Source organism: Marmota monax, unplaced genomic scaffold (assembly GCF_021218885.2).
Source record: "Marmota monax isolate L192 unplaced genomic scaffold, Marmota_monax_Labrador192_F-V1.1 WCK01_AAM20220418_F8-fsc00079, whole genome shotgun sequence".
In the NCBI taxonomy this organism is placed as follows: domain Eukaryota; kingdom Metazoa; phylum Chordata; class Mammalia; order Rodentia; family Sciuridae; genus Marmota; species Marmota monax.
Genome location: NW_026694099.1, coordinates 3,003,444 through 3,025,420, shown reverse-complemented (window position 1 = coordinate 3,025,420; position 21,977 = coordinate 3,003,444). Strand labels below are relative to the sequence as shown.

At 37.1% G+C, this 21,977-nt stretch overlaps 1 protein-coding gene across 4 annotated transcripts in view; it reads left to right on the top strand.

Annotated features, from left to right (window-relative positions):
• The window catches only part of Stxbp6 (syntaxin binding protein 6), a 255,776-nt gene that overhangs the window by 62,058 nt on the left and 171,741 nt on the right, over positions 1–21,977 (top strand). For 3 of the 4 annotated variants that reach the window (XM_058585834.1, XM_058585835.1, XM_046465207.2), the window contains one exon: positions 21,395–21,583. The exons of the other annotated variant lie outside the window; for it this stretch is intronic. In XM_058585834.1, coding sequence (XP_058441817.1) covers positions 21,430–21,583 — 154 coding nt within the window. In that variant the 5' untranslated portion in view covers positions 21,395–21,429. The remainder of the gene's footprint in view (positions 1–21,394; positions 21,584–21,977) is intronic. 4 annotated transcript variants of the gene reach the window in all.

The following is a 21,977-nucleotide window of genomic DNA, read 5'->3' as shown; positions in this document are numbered from 1 at the left end:
TGTCAGCATGTATTGTTCTTATTCTTGATCATTGACATTCTGACTAGAATAAGATGGAATCTTGGTTTACTTTTGATTTGCATTTCCCTGACTGCTAGAGAAGTTGAACATTTTTTCATATATGTGTTAGTAATTTTTTCTGCTTTTGAGAAGTTTCTGTTTAGTTCTTTTGCCCACTTATTGATTGGTTATTATTATAATTTTTGGTGTTTTATGAAGTTCATTGTATATTCTGGATATTAATCCCCTATCAGAGGAGTAGCTGGCCAAGATTTTCTCCCATTCTGTAGGCTTTTTCATTTCGTTTTCTGTGCAGAAGCTTTTTAGTTTGACGGCATCCCACTTATTGATTCTTGATTTTACTTTTTGTACTTTGTGGGTCTTGTTAAGGAATTTGTTGCTGGGAACTATATGATGGAGTATTGATCCTATGCTTTCTTCTAGAAGTTTTAAAGTTTCTGGTCTAATTTCTTTGATCAATTTCAATTTGATTTTGTTCAGGGTGAAAGAGAGGGGGTCTAATTTCATTTTTCTACATGTAGTAGTCCAGTTTTCCCAGAACCATTTGTTTAAAAGGTTGTCTTTTCTCCAAGAGATAGATATGTGTGTGTGTGTATGTGTGTGTGTAAGTGTGTATATATGTGTGTGTGTCTGTGTGTGTATGTGTATAATATAAAATCTATGTGCTTTTGTCAAATATCAGAGAACTATAGGTATATGGATGTGTCTCTGTGTGTTCTGTTCTGTTCCATAGGTCTTCATGTCTGTTTTGATGCTAATACCATGCTGTTTTTGTTACTACATCTCTGTAGTACTCTTCTTGCTTAGTATTGTTTTGGGTATTCTGGGTCTCTGATTCTTCCAAATGAATTTAAGAATTGTTTTTTCTAATTCTGTGAAAAATGTCACTGGTATTTTGATAGGGATTGCTTCGACTCTGTATAGTGCTTTGGTAGTATAGCATTTTGACAGTATTGATTCTGGCAATCCAAGAAGATGGAATGTTTAACTTCTCAGGTCCTCCTCTTCAATTTCTTTCTTCAGTTTTCTATAATTTTCATCATAGAGATCTTTTATCTCCTTGGTTAGATTAATTCTCAAGTATTTAATTTTTTTTTGAGTTTATTGTGAATGGGGTGGTTTTCCTGATTTCTTCCTCAGCTCAATTACTGTTAGAGTAGAGGAAAACTGTTGATTTGTGGGTGTTGATTTTGTATCCTGCTGCTTTGCTTGAGAAGTCTTCTAATGGAGTTTTTGGATCTTTTCATATTCCTCTTTTCCTATTTGTATTCCTTTGATTTCCTTTTCTTCATTTATTGTTCTGGCTAATATTTTGAGGATTATATTGAATAGGAGCAGTGAGACAAGGACAGCCTTGTCTTGTTCCTGATTTTCAAGGAAATGCTTTTAATTTTTCTCCACTTAGTATGATGTTTGTTTTGGGTTTGTCATAATGGCCTTTATGATGTTGAGGTAAGTTTCTTCAATCTCTAGCTTCTCCAGCATTTTTAACATGAATGGGTGTTGGATTTTATCAAAGGCCTTTTCTGAGTCTATTGAGATGATCATGCAGTTTTTGTCCTTAATTCTATTTAGGTGATGAATTACATTTTATTTTATTGATTTGTACATGTTGAACCAACCTTGCATCCCTGTAATGAAACCCACTCTATTGTCTTTTTTTTTTTTTGAGAGAGAGAGAGAGAGAGAGAGAGAGAGAGAGAGAGAATGAGAGAATTTTTTAGTATTTTTCAGTTTTCAGTGGACACAACATCTTTATTTTTATGTGGTGCTGAGGATTGAACCCAGCGCCCCGTGCATGCCAGGCGAGCGCGTTACCACTTGAGCCACATCCCCAGCCCTTCTATTATCTTTTTGATGTGCTTTTGAATGTTATTTGCTAATATTTATTTCATTAAGGATTTTTGTATCTGTGTTCATCAGGGATATTGGTCTTTAGTTTTCTTTTCTTGGTATGTTTTTGTCTGATTTTGTTATCAGAGTTATGCTGGCTTCATTAATAGTATTTGGGGGGCGGGCTGGGGATGTGGCTCAAGCGGTAGCACCCTTGCCTGACATGCGCAGGGCGCTGGGTTCAATCCTCAGCACCACATAAAAATAAAATAAAGATGTTGTGTCCACCGAAAACTAAAAAATAATAAATATTAAAAAAATTCTCTCTCTTTCTCTCTCTCTAAAAACAAAAATATTTGGGGGTGTTTCCTCTCTTATAATTTCATGAAATAATTTTTTTAGACCTCTCTGGATCATGAAAATTAAATTGATTTTTATTGTATTTATTATAATTTTATTTATTTTACAGGCCCTTTGAGTCATTAGGTTTTACAATCTGAAAAGAAATGTACTAAAATTAAATAAAAATATAAATTTGTGATATATTTTCTTCATACATCATTTATCTTCTGTTTACTCTCATCCCTACTGGTATGAATTATTTGGAAAAATAGCAAATGGTGAATTCAGATAATGATCTATTTTGATGTTTATATCACAACTAATTTTATTTTTTAAAATATATTTTTAGTTGTAGTTGGACACAATATTTATTTTATTTATTGTTATGTGGTGCTGAGGATCGAACCCAGTATTATAATAAGTGAAATCTGTGTTTTGTGGAAATGTGGCATTTTCTTAGTTAGACCTGGAAAATAATAATTAAATACTTTCATTTGATAAAGACCCATGCATGGTTCATGATAGAGTCTCTTTTTCAAGCATAACTGAAAGCATAAGTTCAAAATTTTAAAAAAATAATAAAATAGGGCCTGGGGTTGTGGCTCAGTGGTAGTAGCACTTGCCTAGCTCATGAAATAATTTTTAAAAGACTGGTTAGTTCTTCTGTAAAGGTGTGGTAGAACTCAGAATCCATCAGGTCTTATATATGTCTTTTTTGGAAAGCTTTTAATTGCTTTTTCAATTTCATCACTTGGTATTGGTCTGTTTAGGTTTTCTGTATCTTCCTGATCCAATTTGGGTAGGTCATATGTGTCTAGAAGTATTTCAGTGTCTTCCAGATTTTCCCGTTTATTATAGTATAAATTTTCAAAATAGGTTTGGATAATCCTCTGGATTTCAGAAGGATCTGTGGTGGTGACTCCTTTTTCATCTCTGATTTTGCTGATTTGCTCCTTCTCACGTTTTCTTTTGGTTTCATTGCATTGTTTCTGTGTTATGTTTTCTTATTCTCAATGTCATTGATTTCAACTTTGAATTTAATTGTTCCCTATCTTCTAGTTGTTTGGGGGTTGGTTTTTCTAAGGCATCGAGGTGGAGCATAAGCTTATTTATTTGGGATCTCTCCAATTTTTTTAATGTAGGCACTAGTACTATAATATTTTCTCTTAGAACTGCTTTATATTGTCTCAGATATTTTAATATGTTTATCTCTGTTCATTTCTAAGAATTTCTTGATTTCTATTCTCATTTCTTCTTTGATCCATTTTTCATCTAAGAGTACTTTTTCAATCTCCATGTGTTTATGTGGTTTCTCTTATTTTTCTTGCTATTGATTTCTAGTTCTATCCATTAGGATCTAATAGGATACATGGGATTATATTGGTTTTCTTATATCTGCTAATATTTGCTTTGTGTCCTAGAATATGATTACTTTTGGAATAAGTTTCATGAGCAGCTGAGAAGAGCATAAATTCAGCTGTTTTGGGGTGGACTATTCTGTAGATGTCCATTAGGTCCATTTGATTTATAGTTGTTTAGGTTGGAAATCTCTTTATTGATTGTTTTGATGACCTGTCTATTGGTGATAAGGGTGTATTGAAATCACCAAGTATTATCGTGTTGGGATCTTTGTGGGATTTATTATCATGGAATATTTTTTTTCATGTAATTGGGTTCTGCAGTCATTTTTGAAGTGAACAAAGAAATCCAAGAAGTTTCCTGCATGGGGCTATGGGAGAAGGGTTAGATACAAAAGTTCATTTGAAAAACAAAATGCAGATGTTACACAGGTAAGCCCTCAGTTTGAAGCAGCAGTTATGCAGAACCCCCATGTGAACTTGGAGCTCTATCGGTATCTTGACAAGGTCAGCCCTGCTGTGCTTACCCTCCTGACTTGTCTTATTTATCTCTGAGACTCTTTGTACAGATTTGGAAGTTGGTAAAAACATGAGTAGAATCAAGTAGAAATTTGATTCTCAAGTTTCCATGGAATATTGATTGTTTACATTTATGAGAATAAATTAAATATGATATCAGTGGAAGAGTCTGGTACTTTTAAGAATACCAATTAAGTAGATAGACCTCCTTGAATATGCATCTTTGCCCATTTGTTCAATGATTTCTTTTGGAAAATTTTATAGAATTAGAATTGTTGCTGTTTTCTGCTGTATTTTCAGAGGATTTTTAAAAAAATTTATATATGACAGCAGAATGCATTACAATTCTTATTACATACAGGACAATTTTTCATATCTCTGGTTGTATACAAAATATATTCACACCAATTTGTGTCTTCAAACATGTACCTTGGATAATAATGATCATCACATTCCACCATCATTAATCCCCTCCCACCCCTCTGCCCTATTTTGAGTCCATTTATTCCTCCCATTCTCTTGCTCCCTATCTCACTATGAATCAGCCTCCTTATATCAAAGAAAACATTTGGCATTTGTTTTTTTGGATTGGCTAACTTCACTTAGCAATATCTTCTCTAAACTGCATCCATTTACCTGCAAATGCCATGATTTTATTCTCTTTTATTGCTGAGTAATATTCCATTGTGTATATATGCCGTATTTTTTTTATACATTCATCTATTGAAGGGCATCTAGGTTGGTTCCACAGTTTAGCTATTGTAAATTGTGCTGCTATAAATATTGATATGGCTATGTCACTGTAGTATGCTGTTCCTTTGGGTATTGGCCAAGGAGAGGGCTAGCTGGGTCAAATGGTGGTTCCATTCCCAATTTTCCAAGAAATCTCCATACTGCTTTCCATATTGGCTACACCAATTTGCAGTCCCATCAGCAGTGTATGAGTGTGCCTTTTTCCTCACATCCTTGCCAACACTTATTGTTGTTTGTCTTCATAATAGCTGCCATTCTTACTGTAGTGAGATGAAATCTTAGAGTGGTTTTGGCTTGCATTTCTCTATCTGCTAGTGATGATGAACATTTTTTCATGTGTTTGTTGATTGATTGTGTGTCATCTTCTGAGAAGTCTCTCTTCAGGTCCTTGGCCCATTTATTGATTGGGTTATTTGGTTTTTTGGTGTTTAGCTTTTTGAGTTCTTTATATACCCTAGAGATATGGTGCTCTATCTGATGTGTGAGGGGTAAAGATTTGCTCCCAAGATGTAGGTTCTCTATTCACCTCCCAGATTGTTTCTTTTGCTGAGAAGAAACTTTTTAGTTTGAGTCCATCCCATTTATTGATTCTTGATTTTAATTCTTGCACCACAGGAATCTTATTAAGGAAGTTGGTGGAATGTGATAATCATTATTATCCAAAGTACATGTATGAAGACACGAATTGGTGTCTTCCTACTTCCTTAATAAGACTTCACATGATGGAGATCCTCTTTATTAGAGCCTAGTTTTTCTTCTATTAGACGTAGGGTGTCTGGTTGTATTCTTGAGTCCTTGATCCATTTTGAGTTGAGTTTTGTGCATGGTGAGAGAGAGGGGTTTAATTTCATTTTGTTGCATATGGATTTCCAGTTTTCCCAGCACCATTTGTTGAAAAGGCTATCTTTTCTCCAATGCATGTTCTTGGCACCTTTGTCTAATATAAGATAATTATAGTTTTGTGGGTTAGTCTCTGTGTCCTCTATTCTTTCAGAGGATTTTTTGTTTGTTTGTGTTGTTATCAAGAATTGACCGTAGGGGTTCTTTACCACTGAGCTATATCTCTGTCTTCTTTTTTTTTCTTTTTTTTTTTTTCTTTTTGGTACCAGGGATTGAACTGAGCCACATCTCTAACCCTATTTTGTATTTTATTTAGAGAGATGGTCTCATTGAGTTGCGTAGCACCTTACTTTTGCTGGGCTGGGTTTGAACTCCTGATCCTCCTGCCTCAGCCTCCTGAGCAGTTGGAATTACAGTTGCACCACCGCGCCCAGCAGTCCTTTTATTATTATTTTGACACAAAATCTCACTAAATTGCTGAGGCTGTTCTTAAAGTTACAATCCTCCTTCCTTAGCCTTCCAAATTGCTGGGATTACAGGTGTACACCAATGCACCCAGCTTTTGATAAATATGATTGATGTGTCCTTTAGAATTTGATACCAGTTGGCTTTAGATGAGAGTACTGGCATTCCACCCCTGGACCCTCAATAATTTCATTGTATGTGTCTCTCCAGACCCTCTCTGTGGCACTTTATTAGAGCAGTTGGCATGCTGGAAGAAAAAGAGACTGTAAAGTTTTTATCAAAATTCAAAGATAACTCTAAGATAAAAATGTTTGGCTTGTTTTTTGTTTGTTTATTTTGATTCTTTTTGTTCAGTTCCCCCAAATTGATGCAGTGGTTTCTTTTTATTTATTTATTTTTCTTTTTGCAGTACTAGGGATTTAACTCAGGAGTGCTTTTATACTGACTCACACCCCCAGGGTCTCATCAAGTTGTCCAGACTGATCTTGAACTGATCCCCCTGCCTCAGCTGCTTAAGTGCCTCTGGATATCTGGGATTATAGGGGTGTACCACCATGCCTGGCTCCATAAAATGATTTCTTGACCCCGTTTTGCTCTCCCATTTGACAGTACTTTTGTTGTTGTTGTTGTTAAACTCTGCTCTACCTTTGTGAACATGTATTCTTAGAACTTCCCCAATTGAGTTAATTATTTATGCCAGGTTCTGCATCCTCAGTATCTAGACAGGAATGAACTCATGGATAGGCAGTTAGAAAAGCACAGCAAATTGGATGAGGAAGGTCAATTGACATTAATGCCTCAGTTTGAACAAAAAGACGGGGAGTGGTGGGGACTTGTAAATTTGAGATTGTAGAAGTGTTGAGGGCACAGGTATAGTGTTTTCAGGTTCTCCCAACTTTCAAGAAAAGCTATAAATCTATCTTACATAAAATATATGCATTTTAATATGTGCATGAACCAAGAAAACTTATTCTTGCAAAACTACCCATTTTTGACCTTGGGTCTTTCCTGACCCACTTCAATGAATTTCTCTCTGCAGATTGAGATAAGGTATGTATGTATGTATATTATGTTATTTATTTACTTATTTGTGCTGGGATTTGAATACAGAGTCTTGTGCACAGTACAGAATGAACATTTTAAAGTAGTTTTCCTTCCATTTCCCTTCCCCCAGTACTTAGTACAAAATGGACAGGGTTCACTTACTTGTCTCAGGCATCCTTTTCCTATGGCTGCTTCTCCATCATCATTTCTTTTATTTTTTTTTTTTCTTGCAGATCTAAAAGTGTGTGAATTTTGTGTAGAAATGGTATCCTGCAGAGTATTCTTTGCATTCCACATTAGCCTGGATCAGTCTCTCGGGGTGCACCCATTATGCAGATTCCAGGTGGAAGCAGAGGGTGGAGCAGGCATATGTTGTAGGTCACTCAGAGCTAAAGGCTCCCCAAAACACTCCCCATGGCTTCCCACTGAGGTGGATCTACCTGCATAGTCCGGACAGGCTGGCCTAATTAAATTCTTTAATTACATTTCAAGGATAGGCTTAATAGAATAAGTATCTCCTGATCACCAGTCTCTGAAGAATTAAGTTATACTCTTCTGCTGTGTAGCAGCAACTTTACATTCTTAATTAAGTATGTGGCCTGTTTGCTTTGTCTTTCTCCTCTGCTAAAAAGCTGCCCCCACCCTCCCAGCACCAAGGATAACTGTGATCTCCAATCCTCGTGTAGAACCCAGGTCATAATAATCACTTAGTAAATGCTGAATGAAGAAAGAAAGGGCCTGTCCCTAGATGAAATTTGTTTGTTACCTCTGTTATAGAGGACTACCATGTGCTAGGAACAGAAATATTCATCAAGGCCAGGTGCATGTCCTCTTAGAAGGTTGGAAGCTCTTGACTCCATATTATTTGATTTCCCTGTCAGGTGGTTAGTGGTGGTTTATATCTTTGTCTAATTGATAAACCCCCAAGACTTCTATATTGATTTGTTCTCATTGCTTCATTGATTGCTAACTTGTTGATTGTTCTTCTTCCCCACTAAAATGCAAGCTGCATGGGGGAAAGGACTTTGTTTATCTTGGTCTTCTCAGTATCCTGAATGTCTAGGACTGGGCTGCCATATTGAATGAACGAGTATGTGTCTTATCCCAGATTTGCTCTACTCTTTTATATGTGTTTTCTGTTTTATCTTCTTTCTTTCCTTTCCACACCACTCTGCATCTTTTTGGAATGTAACATTTCATTCACAGTGGAGTAGACAGCACTTGGGTCCTGTCATTATTGTCTTGTTTAGCCTGGCAGTTCCACATGCTGAAGCACAGGGGAGCAATGGATGTAGGACAGAATCACAAGAGGAAGATCCATCTCATCTCTTTTCCTGTCCAGGAGAGTTCACAATACCTCCCTATCTCTCTCACAAGTTTGAGAGATGAAATAGGATGCCATTCGAGAAAAGGCTTTGAAAAATCTATTGTGATATATATGCTTTTGCGAACATAATCTGAAACATAATGCAATTTATTTGTTACCTCTGTTATAGAGATATGTGCTTATCTACCTTTCAAGGACTGGGCACCTCAGGTGGGAGCAGTCAGACCCAGGGAGCAAATTTCCATTCTTCTTCATCCTTCATGAAAGCCCTGTGAAGCAGGTGGCACTATTCCATTTTAAAGATGAAGATGCATATCTCAGAGATGAGGAATTTTGCCCAAGTATTTGTTCACTAAGTAAAGGCAAAGACAGGCTCAGATCTAGATCCTCTGATGACAAATGCAGACTTCTTTTCATCATCTATCATCTCTCTGGTTGGGGCAGAGGAGAAGTCACCATTGTGCCTTGGTCCCTAGCTTCTGGATGTTGCTCTTGATTACATAGGCTTGAATGTCTTTGTAAATTGGTAATGTGTGATGCCATTAAAATCTGTACTAGTGTTAATTGAGTTCATATTAGAGTTGTTCATTTGATAGTTTTTTCCCTTCCCTATCAAACACTGCACAGCTAGTTAGGTCAGAAGTTAGTTATTTTCTGGAACATACTGATTAAAAAGGGGTTGACATTGAATGGCAGAAGAACTGATTGAATGAGGCAGAGACTGCATTCACATATGGACCTTGAATCTGACCTGGATTTGTAGGTTATTTTGTGACATCCCAAGACGATTAGGGATGCCCGCCCACCACTCACTCCACTCACATGGAGATTTCACCATTATCAGATGCTGGATCTTAACCAAGGTATTCTGGTCTTTTGCTTGTGGGGAGTCTCAAGTCAACCTGTAAAGACTGTTCAGTTACCCAGCAGGACCTCATGCAGCTGCCTGTGGAAATCAGAATAATTCTGGCATTTCTGAGGGCATTTTAATAGAGCACTGATTACAGATTGCAGGCACCTGGTGCTGTTTTTGTATTGAGGCTGAAGAGTGCAGTTCCAAAGACAAGAACTGGCCTTGACACATTCCTATTTTTCTACTGTTGTTTGCCAGACCTGGAATAGGTACTTAAAAACCCTTTTAACAGCTGATTCAGCCCCTGAGTGGTTAGCATGTGCTTTCAGGAGACCACCAGTGCCAGAGTACTCCTTCCTAGGCTGATGATGTATGTGTGACTTTGTCCAGGATGAGTTTTCCTGCCAGTGCTCAGAGCACCAAATGAGCTTCTCTTAATTTGGGTTATCATTGAGGTCTATGGGTTGAGAAGGCCAAAGTTATTTCTGTGCTTCTTAGACTACCCAAGACTGTTCTACTTGGGCAGACCATCATTTCTTTTGGCCTCAATAGCCATATGAGAAAACAAGCTGTGAAAATTCAAAGGAAAAGAAGGTGAAAGCCAAAAATGAAGGTTTAGAAATCTAGGGGCTAGATGTATTCCAGTCCAGGGCTTAATTTTGTGCCAATTCTAAGGGGAAAAAAATGAATATGAGAAGAATCCTTACTGTGATTAGTCATGTTTTCTCTTTGTCTTTTCTCCCTGCTCTCCCAATTTACCACCTCTTCTCACTTATACAGACTTGAAACTGTTGTAATATTTTACATTATCATTTCATGCTTGATTAATTTTTACTTGAAAAAAGCATTGTAGTGAAGTGGAGTGCAATGTCTAGTTCCAAGATTGGTTCTGCTACTCTTTAGTGGTATGACTTTGGAATTACCCTTGGACTTCAGCTTCTTTATGAGTTAAGTGAGAGACAATCACCGAGATCTCTTGCATGCATTAAATTTTTAGGCTTAAGAATGCCTGTCTGTGCTTTTTCACTGGGTTATAAGCTGCTGGTAGGTAGGACCCAAAAAGGTGTTGGAATTGTTTTTTGTTGACTCATTTGTGAAGGTCTTGCTGAGCTCCTTCTCAGTAAAATGGAATGGGTGAAATTCCCTGTGGAGATCCTGTTAACTGTATGAGGCTTGGGGGCACAGCTATGAGGCAATCTGAGGTTGCCAGAAGCACTGGCAGTGAAAGATAGAAGGTACTGAAAGTGTAGGGCGGGGGAGGGGGGACAAAGACGGGTAATACAGTAAAGGAAGTGGAAAGAGGAGTTTCCCTTGAGAACTAGCAGAAACCTTTGAAATAAGTGCCTTTCATATTTAAGCCTTTTTCCGGTTGGGAAAATAGCCTACAGGGTTCATAAAACTGCCTCATGGCAGCCATCCAAGATCTCAGGAGTTGACTCCTGTTGCAAACTTCTGGGATGGAAAGGAGGGTGGTGAGCCTCTGTGATGAGACTTCAGTGGTCTCTGGTCTCATGGAAGCAGAGGTCCACTGTAGAATCTCTCTGCTAATGTATTGTCAACTCTGCACTTTAATTTGTGGAATCAAAACAAGCTCTGTCCTAAAAAGAATGTGTGAACCACTTTGCCAAGTAAACAGCAAGCCATACACACCAGGAGAAACAGATAATGCAGAAAGAATGAGTTCAGATATAGCCCAGTCCATTATCTTTGTAGCTGCTGGGCAAGGATGATAATGGTATCAGGTCCACCAGAAAGCAGGGCTGATCAGAGGCAAAATTGTGAGTCAGTTGAGTTTGTGTTGGTTTACCTAAAATGCATTTCTGTCTCATTTCTTTCTTTACCTTTTTCATTTCTTCCATACAAAATAGTAAGGAAGAGCTGAGACTTCTGGTGTCATACTTCCTAGGTTCAAATCTTTACTGTGCCCATCAAAAGCTGTGTGGCTTATTTAACCACTCTCAGCTTTAGTTTCATCATCTGTAAAACAGTTTCTTCTTCTAGGACATAAATGTATTAATCAAGATTTTTGAATATCAGAGTCATATGTCTAAATATATGCCTTTTTAAAATATACTTTTTGTTGTAGATGGACACAATACATTTATTTATTTATTTTTATGTGGTGCTGAGATTGAATCCAAGGCCTCAAGCATGCAAGATGAGGGCTCTACCACTGAGCCCCAGCCCAGCATATGCATTTCTTGTATCACATTGTGAGGTAGTGGATAGATAGGGAAAGGTGCTTTTGGAGGCTGGGAACAAGGCTTTCTGTCACCATTCTGATTATATTACATAGGCATAAATTAAATTCATGAAATTGATCACTGGGGAAAACAATTATAGTTGGAATTATAGTCCTGGGCTAGATGTTCTATGAGAAGTGCCAGTGAACCCACAGGCAGTTTCAATTGTGAAATTGAGACATTGAGGGACAAAGTCTTTCTTTTTAAACTAACAAGGTAAGGATGAGCAACATGGACCCTGGAAGTATCACATTTCTTCTGAGTTGTGAGAGGCTTCATGGTGAAGTGTCACACTGAAGATGCGTTGATTATACAAAACTCTTTACAGCTCTCCCAAGAAGCTGTGAAATGGTGACATTCTTCAAATCGGGGATTCAGGCCGAGAATGTTGTTTTAAAATTGATGTTAGATTTAGAGAATATTTTAAAAAGTTTCTCTCTGACTTGAAATTTTAGAAAATGCTTGTTTCAATCATAATTTAGATTTTTTAATAGGTTTTGTATACTTAAAAATTGGAGGTTCTCTCTGAAGCCTCATTATCTTTTTAGTGTTATATTCCCGGTCTGCTCCAAAAGCAAATTTGCACCATCAAGAATGCTTAAATTTCACCTGAGATTTGACTCAATAAATATCCACTATGAAAAGTTGACCCTAAACTTGCTGGAGCATTTATTCTTTTATTTTTTCCTTTATTTTTAGTGGTAGATTATAGCTTCTGTTATATGTCAAACCATCTTCTAAGAGAAAACATCAGAACCATTACCTAAGCCTCTGTTTCTCTTAGTATGGGTTCAGTGCTTTTCCCCTCTTCTGTGTTCTCTGTGGTGTAAGTAAAACAAGCACACTAATTCAGCAAGTAGCACAACACCTAGCACATAATTGAAGTGTTTGTTTTCATTGAAGTCAATCCTCATGTGGCTTTTGTCTGTATTTGAACATGGCTGAAATCATCTGTTCCCACTGCTTTCTACTAAGTGACGCTTTCAGGCTGATGCACTGTTTTCTTGATTTGCCAGCCAGATGTTGGATACCATAAGTACATGAATACCCAGTATAGGTAGGCTGCCAAAAATTTGAGCTCTTTTTGGTATAACTTATTACCCTTTGTTCATTTTTAAAAAATATGGTTAAATTCACTTTATAAGGCCTATCTTGCCTTTTATTTTGCTAAAATCGTGTCACAATTCAGTAAGCGTTTTCCCTGCTGGTCTTTTCGTTGGCACTTTATTTCCATTCTTTGTTGAAGAATGGGTACATGGGTACCGGAGAACCTGCTCATCTGGTCCTTAGAATTTAAACTCGTGAGTGTGGAGATTCTAGTATCATAATGAAGGATGCTTATGAAATCTTTATCTCACCTTAAAAAAAAAGCCTTTAAATGATATAGCCTATGTGTTATGGTTTGAATTTCAAGTGTCCCTCAAAAGCCATGTATTGAGGGTGTGGCTTCCATCCTGTGGTGCTTATGGGAAGTGGTGGGACCTTTAAGAGGTGGGACCTGGTTGGAGGAAGTGGATTATGGGGGTGTGCCATTGGAGGGGATTTTGGGACCCTAGTCCCATCCTTCCTTGTTTTTGCTTCCTGTTGACCATTAGGCAAGCAGTTTCTTCTGCTATGTGCTCCCCATCATGATGTACTGCTTTACTACAGGCCCAAAGGCAACAGCACCAAGAAATATGGACTAAAATCTCGTAAACTGAGATGTGATCCAGATAGACATTTCCTCTGAGTTGTTTATCTTGTATTTGTAAAAGCAACAATAAGCTAACACCTTAAAAAAATCATCCAAATGGCACATCCTGTATGTGTAGCTTTGTTAGTTGTGTTATTTTAAATTTTTTTGGCTTCCTCATATCATTTGTTAAAGTTAGGATGATTGACGAGTTTAAAAAGTACAGCCATATTGCAAATAAACATGTGTAAACCCAGATCTTGTGGTCTGGGTGTATAGAACAGTGTTTGTTCTTCGAATATTAAACCTACAAGAAGAATGTGCTTACTGAACGCATAAACAAGGAAAGAAGAGATGAAAATAGTCTAGGTTTATAATTGAAGCAGACATGAGTCACTGGCTCAGAGAATCCTGTGAACATAATGTCTCCTATACAAGAAGAGTTTGTGTACATAGGGAGAAGAAAGCCAACCATGTTTCATAGTACATAGTAGCCTGATGATAGAAAAGAGGTTCTTCCTTCTCCTCTGTAAAGAATTAAATATGATCAGGGCTTTTGTGTATGGTGGTGGTGTTTTTGCATATACACAGGTGTGCAAAAACACTGTGGAAGAAAGTGTAGACTAACACATAGCTGGCAATCTGTTCACCAAGCTGTGGATCATGGCATGGGGCTACAGTTTGCTCAGAGGAAGGGTGCCATTTTCTTCTCACAAAAAATTTCTTCTAGGCCTTGTGATCATTCATAGTAGCATTTGTTCTTCTTTCTCACAACTTTTTGAGGGTGGGAATTTCTAATCTTACCTTTGGGGCTCCCCAAACCATGCCTGGACTGGAGTCAGAAAGAAGCTAGAAAATAATGATTATAGGATGTCAATAAAATGTATTATATTTAGCTTCTAGGTTTTGGGGGAAAAAATTGTATCTCAAAACCAAAATGTTTGAAGGAGTACTCTACTGTGGTTATGGTGGAATAAGGAGTGCAGATTCTCTGACCTCTCGTTTCAAAATTGAGAGATAGTCATATTAACGTGGAGGCAAGCATTTTTCTAGACATCTGCTTATGCATATAATTGTATAGATAGTTTTACTTTCTATAAAATGAATGAGCTCGTTTTCTGTTCTGTAACCTCCTTGTTTTCACTCTGTATTATTTCATAGTTTATATTTTTCCAAGTCAGTGTCTACAGTCTTTGATCTGGGTGTGGAACAGGGATTTTTCTGGCATGATTTTAGAAGGATATGAACATTCCATCACAACCATGGGCTATACTATATCCATCTATTAAAGGAGGATGGGTATTTAGGTTACTTATAATGTTTTCTCTTAAAAGTGGATCTGTGATAAGCATGTGTCTATGCAGTACACACGTGTGCTTGTTCACACATTTTTCTGTAATAGTAGTGTTACTGGTTCAAAGGGTTTCAACTCAAATTTTAATCTCTGAGAGATGAATTATAACACTTTTTCATAATACTTAGACTAATAGGGGTACTGTTCGTTAAAACATACTGAAAGATTCTAATTCACAGTCTTGAAGCAAACTTTGGAAGATATATTTAGCAACTATCGTGATCCTACATTTGGAATACTTTGTAAATTTATGGGCGCCTAGTGATTCATTACTAGGGCTTTTACAGAGTTTCTGCTGTGTATACTTATTTATTGAATCTTTAAATTTTTTAATAAATAATTCATGAAATACTAGGGGGGAAATCCCCAAGACAATGGTTCTGAACCTAGTTGAACAACAGAACAAACAGAAGAGGTCATCAGGAAAATAAGTTTCAGGTCCTGGGCCCCTGGTCCCCTAAATTTCTGTGATGAGGATCTGGGCACTGCAGGTGATGTTAATGTGCAATCTTTGTTTAGAGTTCCTCCTCTATGACATGTCTTTGCCTTTCTTCAAATATTTTTCTATAGAATAGAGAATATTTTTAGCTTTTACTTATATCCCTATAACTTTTTTTATTTTCCCTGTTTAGAAGTTTCTGTCTCCTTTAAGAATGTTGTTAAAGAGTGTCTGTATGCCTTATGAACTGAGTCTTGATTCTGTAAGGCTCATTAAGCCTTAAGCGTAGGTTCTTAATCCACTGTTCTATGCTGTCCCACATAGCAAGGCCACTTGACAGCCCTTGTGGTTTGTCTTGGACTTGGAGTGATTGTGTCAAATGGTATCACCCCATAACATTATCTGTCTGTTCTAGTGACTTATGTGACTCTCCTTTTAATTTCTATGAGTTGAGAGTCCTGGTGGAAACACATGGAAAAATTGTCTAGTAGAACTAAAATTCTTATTGTGTAAGTAGCTAACGTTGCCTCAGATTATCTCCTTGATATGAAATATAAAATAGTAAAATTTTCTTTTCATAAAAAGCTGCATATTTTCTTTCTTTCTTTTTTTTAACTGGTGGGATTTCTTTTTTATTTTTATTTTTATTTATTTTTTAATTTCTTACATACATGACAATAGTGGAGTGCATTACATTCACAGCACAATTTTTCATAATTCTGTATATAAAGTATGTTCATGCCAAATTATGCCATTATACATGAGCTCTCTTATTTTTTTTGCATACAATTCTTAATACACCTTTATACCACAATTTATCATTATCTCTGTTTGTATAGAAGGTATGTTGACACCAAATTCACATCTTCATACATGTATTTTGTATAATCATGACCGTCTCCTTCCACCATCCTTGCTATTCCCATTCTCCCTCCCTTTCCCTCCCACCCCTATCCCTATCTAGAGGTAATTTTCTTCCCATGTTCTCCCTTCCTACCCCACTTTGAGTCACCCCCCTTATATCAGAGAAAACATTCGGCATTTGTTTTTTGGGGATTGGCTAACTTCACTTAGCATAATCTTCTCTAATGCCATCCATTTCCCTAAAAGTTGCATATTTTCTGATTACCAGGTGATATTTATGGACTTTGGAGCAAAATTAACATTTTTAGGTTTAATGATTGTATGACAACATCTAACTTGTAACACTTAGTATTTATACACCCTATGTACTGTGGTGTTTAAGGAAAATAATTTAACATTATTTCGGTTTCAACATTTACAACATTGACCCTTTCCTTGACAAGGTCAAGATCTGAGGCATGGAGAAGAAAAAATTAAATACAATTATGCTTCAATCATATTCATCTTGTAGAATGACATTGGACAATGTAGAGGGTTGATTGCATTGAAGTTGGAGCAAAATGGGAGTCCCTTTAGAGGAGCCATGAAAATCATTCAGGCCCAGGATGGTGAAGACTGCAACTTAGGCAGAAGAAGTTAGAATGAAAAAAACTGGAGTCCAGAAATATTAAATCAAATGCATAGGAGGCTTGGCAATTGAATGGTTGTTATGGGGAACTGAAGGATTTGAGGGAAAAGGAAGAATCATTGTTAGGTATTGGTGGAAATGTTCAGTCTACAGATAGATGCACATCTTTAAAGTTAAGAAGGCAATTAAACTGGAGGCATGACTAGTCTCACAGGTTATTGGTGAGGGGTTGAAGTTACAATTCAAAATCTGTTTTAAAAACAAAGTGGCAATGTAGAGAAATCCAATTTTAGACAGTAATCTTATTTCTCTCATTTCTAAATTGTTTAGGTTCATCTCACTGGTGTTCCCATGCACTAGGGAAGACCAGCTGATTTTCTCCCAAAGTCTTCCAGGATGACATCACCTTGGCTCTGAGCTTCAGAGACACTGACATATGCTCTCAGCATATCAAGTACATCTGCCTCAGAGTTGAATCACATTAACTGCCTCATGAGGCTGATGTGTAAAACCAGGAATTGTGGTTACTCATTTACAGCACAGAGTTTAGCTGGCACACAGTCCATCATACCTGTGTTGGCACAACCAGGGCCAAAACATGATGGAAAGGCTGTATGTTAAACATGGGATTAGAAGAGAGAAGTTAATAATCTTAGATAAAGAGAAGAGTTAGTGATGTTAGATAAATCAAGGATCTGATAGTATTAAGCTGAATGGATGGCACTTCTCTTTCCTCTCAGATGAGAAATATTTAAGGCTCTGCTCCCCTAGAATCCCCTGCATGATAATGAATGCCTTGTCAGTGGTGGTTTTTGGTTGGCTGAAGGTCCCTACTCCTTCCTAGTCTCTTGCCAGTAGAGGACAAATATCAGTTCTACTGAAAACCAACAGTGTTATCATCTGAATACAAAACCTTACACCTGTATGCCCTGAATTATGCATTTCACCTGCCCTGCCCCTGAGTTTTCTTCAGTTTCTAATACTTGCCTAAATAGTTATATTATTTTCTGGTTACTTGAGTGGTGGAAAACCATCCCACTACAGTAGACATGCACCAGTTAAGTGGGTATGTATTAAATAGATGGCTTAAAGTAAGAAAAGCATGAATGAAGAAGACCTTGAAGAAGATCAGAACTGTGATTAGTTTCTGCAACTACCACTCAAGGCAGCCAGTTGCTTTGACTTGCAAATCAATACTAGGTTGGCTTCTTGGATGAAAAAGCTTTGTAATTGTGTCCTATAGAAGCTATGGACCTGGGAAAGAAAAAGCTTCCGTGGGTCATGTAGATTGGAGTAACAAGTGGTCATTGGTGCATGATTGCTTTTGTATTTATCTTGCTTCCTTAAAATGGGGCCCTGGTCTTGGACTGGACATTGAATTACCAACAAAGATTTAAGAACTCATTACAGCTGCTTGGTGAAATGAAGAGGAAAAAAAAAATCCTGTGCATTGTCTGCCTGTATTCTCTCATGAATTGATTCTTCGTTTTCATTCCTATTTCCACCTTGCTAGTCCAGACCCAAAGTTTCTCTTTAGGGTAATGGATTTTAAATTAGGTGGCAGGATGACTGCATGGAAGAGTATGAATCAGAGAGTTGTTTGAAATATAGATTTTAAGATTCTGATTTGGTGGTTATGAAAGATGGTGCAGGAGTCTGTGCATTTTAAAAGCCCTCCATGCTGGACTCACAAACACAACCTGATTTGGGATTCTTGTAGAGACACTCTTCAAAGTTATTGTCACACAACTACAAGAGTCACCCTTTTACTTTCTTATTCTTTCCCTTCTTATCAATGCTACATTACATTCCCAGTGTGACACTGAAAACATACTCAACATGTATGTGCTCTACATAGGCTCATTAGTATCATTGCCCTAACAAAAGCTTTTGATGATTTTTCATAGAATGAATCTGATAATCTACTAGTGAATTTCCTGTTGAAGTCTATAAATTCTTCATTCTCATAACATTTAGTGCACAGCTTGCCATCTAAGAGACCATTTATCATACATAGAGAATTTCATGCTCATGAGTGAGAAAAGTGAGGCTTTAGTGAATAAAGTTGGGTTTCACTTTTATAAATACCTTCTGGTGTGAGTGGTTACATTTGTTCAGTTTATACAAGTTCAGAGGCTCTTTTATTATTCTATTATAGTAGGAAAGTTAATAAAAATCACCACAACTAAGCATTTTTTTAAAAATTATTCAGGTACTGGAATCAATGATCTGCACACATTGTTTCATTTTAGTTCTTTAATTCTAGGAAGTAGGTGAAGATATCTTCATGTTGTAGTAAGTAAACTTAGGTTCAGGGATTTTGAGATTTACACAAATCACACAGGTTTTATGTGTTGCAGTTAAAATTTGAACCTGAGTTTGTTGATTTCAAAACTCAGTGAAGTTACTGATTTTTTCTCTCTCACCCTTTCCCCCCCTATTTGTTATTGGCCATTGAATATCAGTATGATAAAAACAACAAAAGGTCATTTTCATTTCTCAAAAGTTTTTCCAAAAGAAAAAAAAGGATTTCCTAAGAATTTGGTAAAATTATGCATCTCTTTTCTTATTTTTCTGATTTTTTGCACAATAAAGTGATCTTTTTATTTCTTTTTAACTAGTTTTAGAAAAATGCGAACTAAGGTGGAAAAGCAATAAGCCATGCCAGTTGGGAGGCACTGGTCAGGGAGTACCTGATGTGTTGGGGAATGTCTTTCTTCCTTGCTTACAGAATGGTTTGAAGCCACTGCATGAATACTGCGCTCTCTCTCTTTTTAAACATGTCCTTAAATGGTGAGAAGTGAGAGGCCTTGGAGGTAGAGTGTATCTTTAAAAAAAAAATCCTCATTAAAAAAAATCATAGTTAAAAAATTGTAACCAGTTGCAGTGGCACAGCAGCTTGGGAGGCTGAGGCAGGAGGATCTCGAGTTCAAAGCCAGCCTCAGCAACTTGTTGAGGCACCTAGCAACTAAGCCAGACCCTGTCTCTAAATAAAATATTAAATAAAGGCTGGGGGTATAGCTCAGTGGTTAGGCATCGCTGGGTTCAATCCTTAGTACCAAAAAGAAAAAAAAATGTAATAACCCCCTAAGAACATATAAATCATGGGGGATGTTCTGTTTGCTAACCTGTAGGAAATGACAGTATGTCAGTTTAGTGGTCAGTACATCGTCATTTTCTTGGCCAGCATGAAGAACCTGGTGATAATGATAAAAATGTTGTGCGCCAAGCACAAGGAGATCTGGGTAGATCTCTAATGTCTACATCTTTAGGTATGTATTTTTGGTGTTATAAGTTGATATAGTTTCTTGGAGTCATTAGGGAAACATGCTTCATTATGGAATTAAGACTAGGAGAAATTTCTTTAACTAGAGGGACTTTCTGTTTTTAATATATATTTTCCCACCAAGAAGGTATAGGAGTGGACAAGTTACAGGAGGCCGGCTGTGTTGGTAGCATTTGTGAATCTTGTACTGGGAAAAATCCTCTCATCTATTCCTCAGATAAATCATTGGTATTTAAGTGAAACCTTCTATATGGTCAGCAGTCAACTCTTGGAAGACATAGATGGTAGTTTAATTTTTTCTTATATCTTTAATATTAAGCATAAAGTGCATGTAGTAGATGTTTGTTCACTGATTGGCTCAATTTTACAGCTTTCTGATCAACTCTTCGAGCTGCTGTTACTATGTATAGCTGTGCTACTGATCCATGTGCAGGATCTCTGAGTTCTCAATATAACCTGCATGACAAACCCAAAGGCTCTCTCTGCACCTTTAATTCTGATTTTCTAATTGTCCAAACACATGCTGGGTGGTGAGTGATTAAATAGATCATTTATGGATAGAGTGATGGAATAGAGAACGTTTTCTAAGTTGCTCGAGTAAGAATTAGTGTTCAAATTGACCTTGAATACAATAGACACAAGCAGAATTGAGATCATCAGGGAAGTACAACTACTGGAAAACTAAATATAACTGTGCATGTAAGTTGGGCAGTGGGGGGCGGGGTTATGTGAGTCAGCAACATACTGCTATATTTTCTTAATTATTGGGCGCCCACTGCCAGTTAACCATAAGAGTAGAACATGTGGGAACTGCCTGGTAACATTTCCAAAATACTTTGGGTTAGTCAGATAGTTTTAAAGAATTCTGTGTCCACTTTGGCTGAAGAAAAATGTGGAGAACTTGGCAAGACTCCAGAGCATGGCAACAAGATGCAGAGGAGGGCTGGAAACTAGGGCCTGGTGCATGAGGCGAATAAATAAATTCCTTACTTGGCTTGATCAAAAACAGCTGAAGAGTGATTAAATTAATGATCTTTTGTTGCATATATAATTATTATGTAGAAGATGATATAATTATTTCCACTATAAGTGGAATTAGGGAAATAGATTTACATTATTGGAGTTAAAGGAGCTGTAGAAGGGACATAAAGAACTTTTACGGATTGTTGGTTGGTGGAAAGCCTTCTCAACTGGAAATGTGAAATCGCATTCCTTACAGAATGCGTGTAAAGTGGGTGCCTACTGCCAGTTAGAGTGAGATACAATTGGGGTAGAAATCAACTAGCTGCTCAGATCTCATTCCGTGTGGCTCCACTCACATTGTGTTTGACATTTTCAGGGAGTAAAGAGCCATCCTCATTTTGTTTGTATTTTTCCATGGCTAACACATATACGAAGACCTTGCTTTTAATGTTTCTGAAATGCATTTCAAGCAAGTAAGAAGTTAAACTGCATATTGAAAAGTACTCCTGTGAATCAGTGTGGTGCTCATTATTTTATGAGCCCCTACAATATTGTCAATTCCAACTTTTCCTTTTCTTTTCCTTCTTTAGAACATTGACTCCCTTTCCTCCTCACTTGTTCTACGATGAGTGCCAAATCTGCCATCAGCAAGGAAATTTTTGCACCTCTTGATGAAAGGATGCTGGGAGCTGTCCAAGTCAAGAGGAGGACAAAGAAAAAGATTCCTTTTTTGGCAACTGGAGGTCAAGGCGAATATTTAACTTATATCTGCCTGTCAGGTAACGAAAACCAAATATTCGTGTTATTATTACAACTACCATTTTAAACAGTTGATTCTCGGGTTCCAGGAGGGTCATAATCATTTTGTAGATGTCTGCTCTTCCATTCTTCTTTTCTGATTCCTCTGTTGTCACCTTCTGATTCTTATTAACTTGAGGTGCCTCTGTTTTTCTGGTTGCCTTCTGGTGGAAGGGCAGTGAGGTTCAATCTTAATGTATTTCCAGATCATTAGGAGTTTCTGCAGAGGGTCTGGCAGACACATTTGATTGTTCATGCCTTCCTTGGTAGGAAGGCTCTGTCCTCTGCGGATTTTTTTTTTTTTTTTCAGAACAATTCTTAGTATTTGCATAATTGTCATTACTAGCAGCTTGAGTTTCATTGACTTGCTTTTTC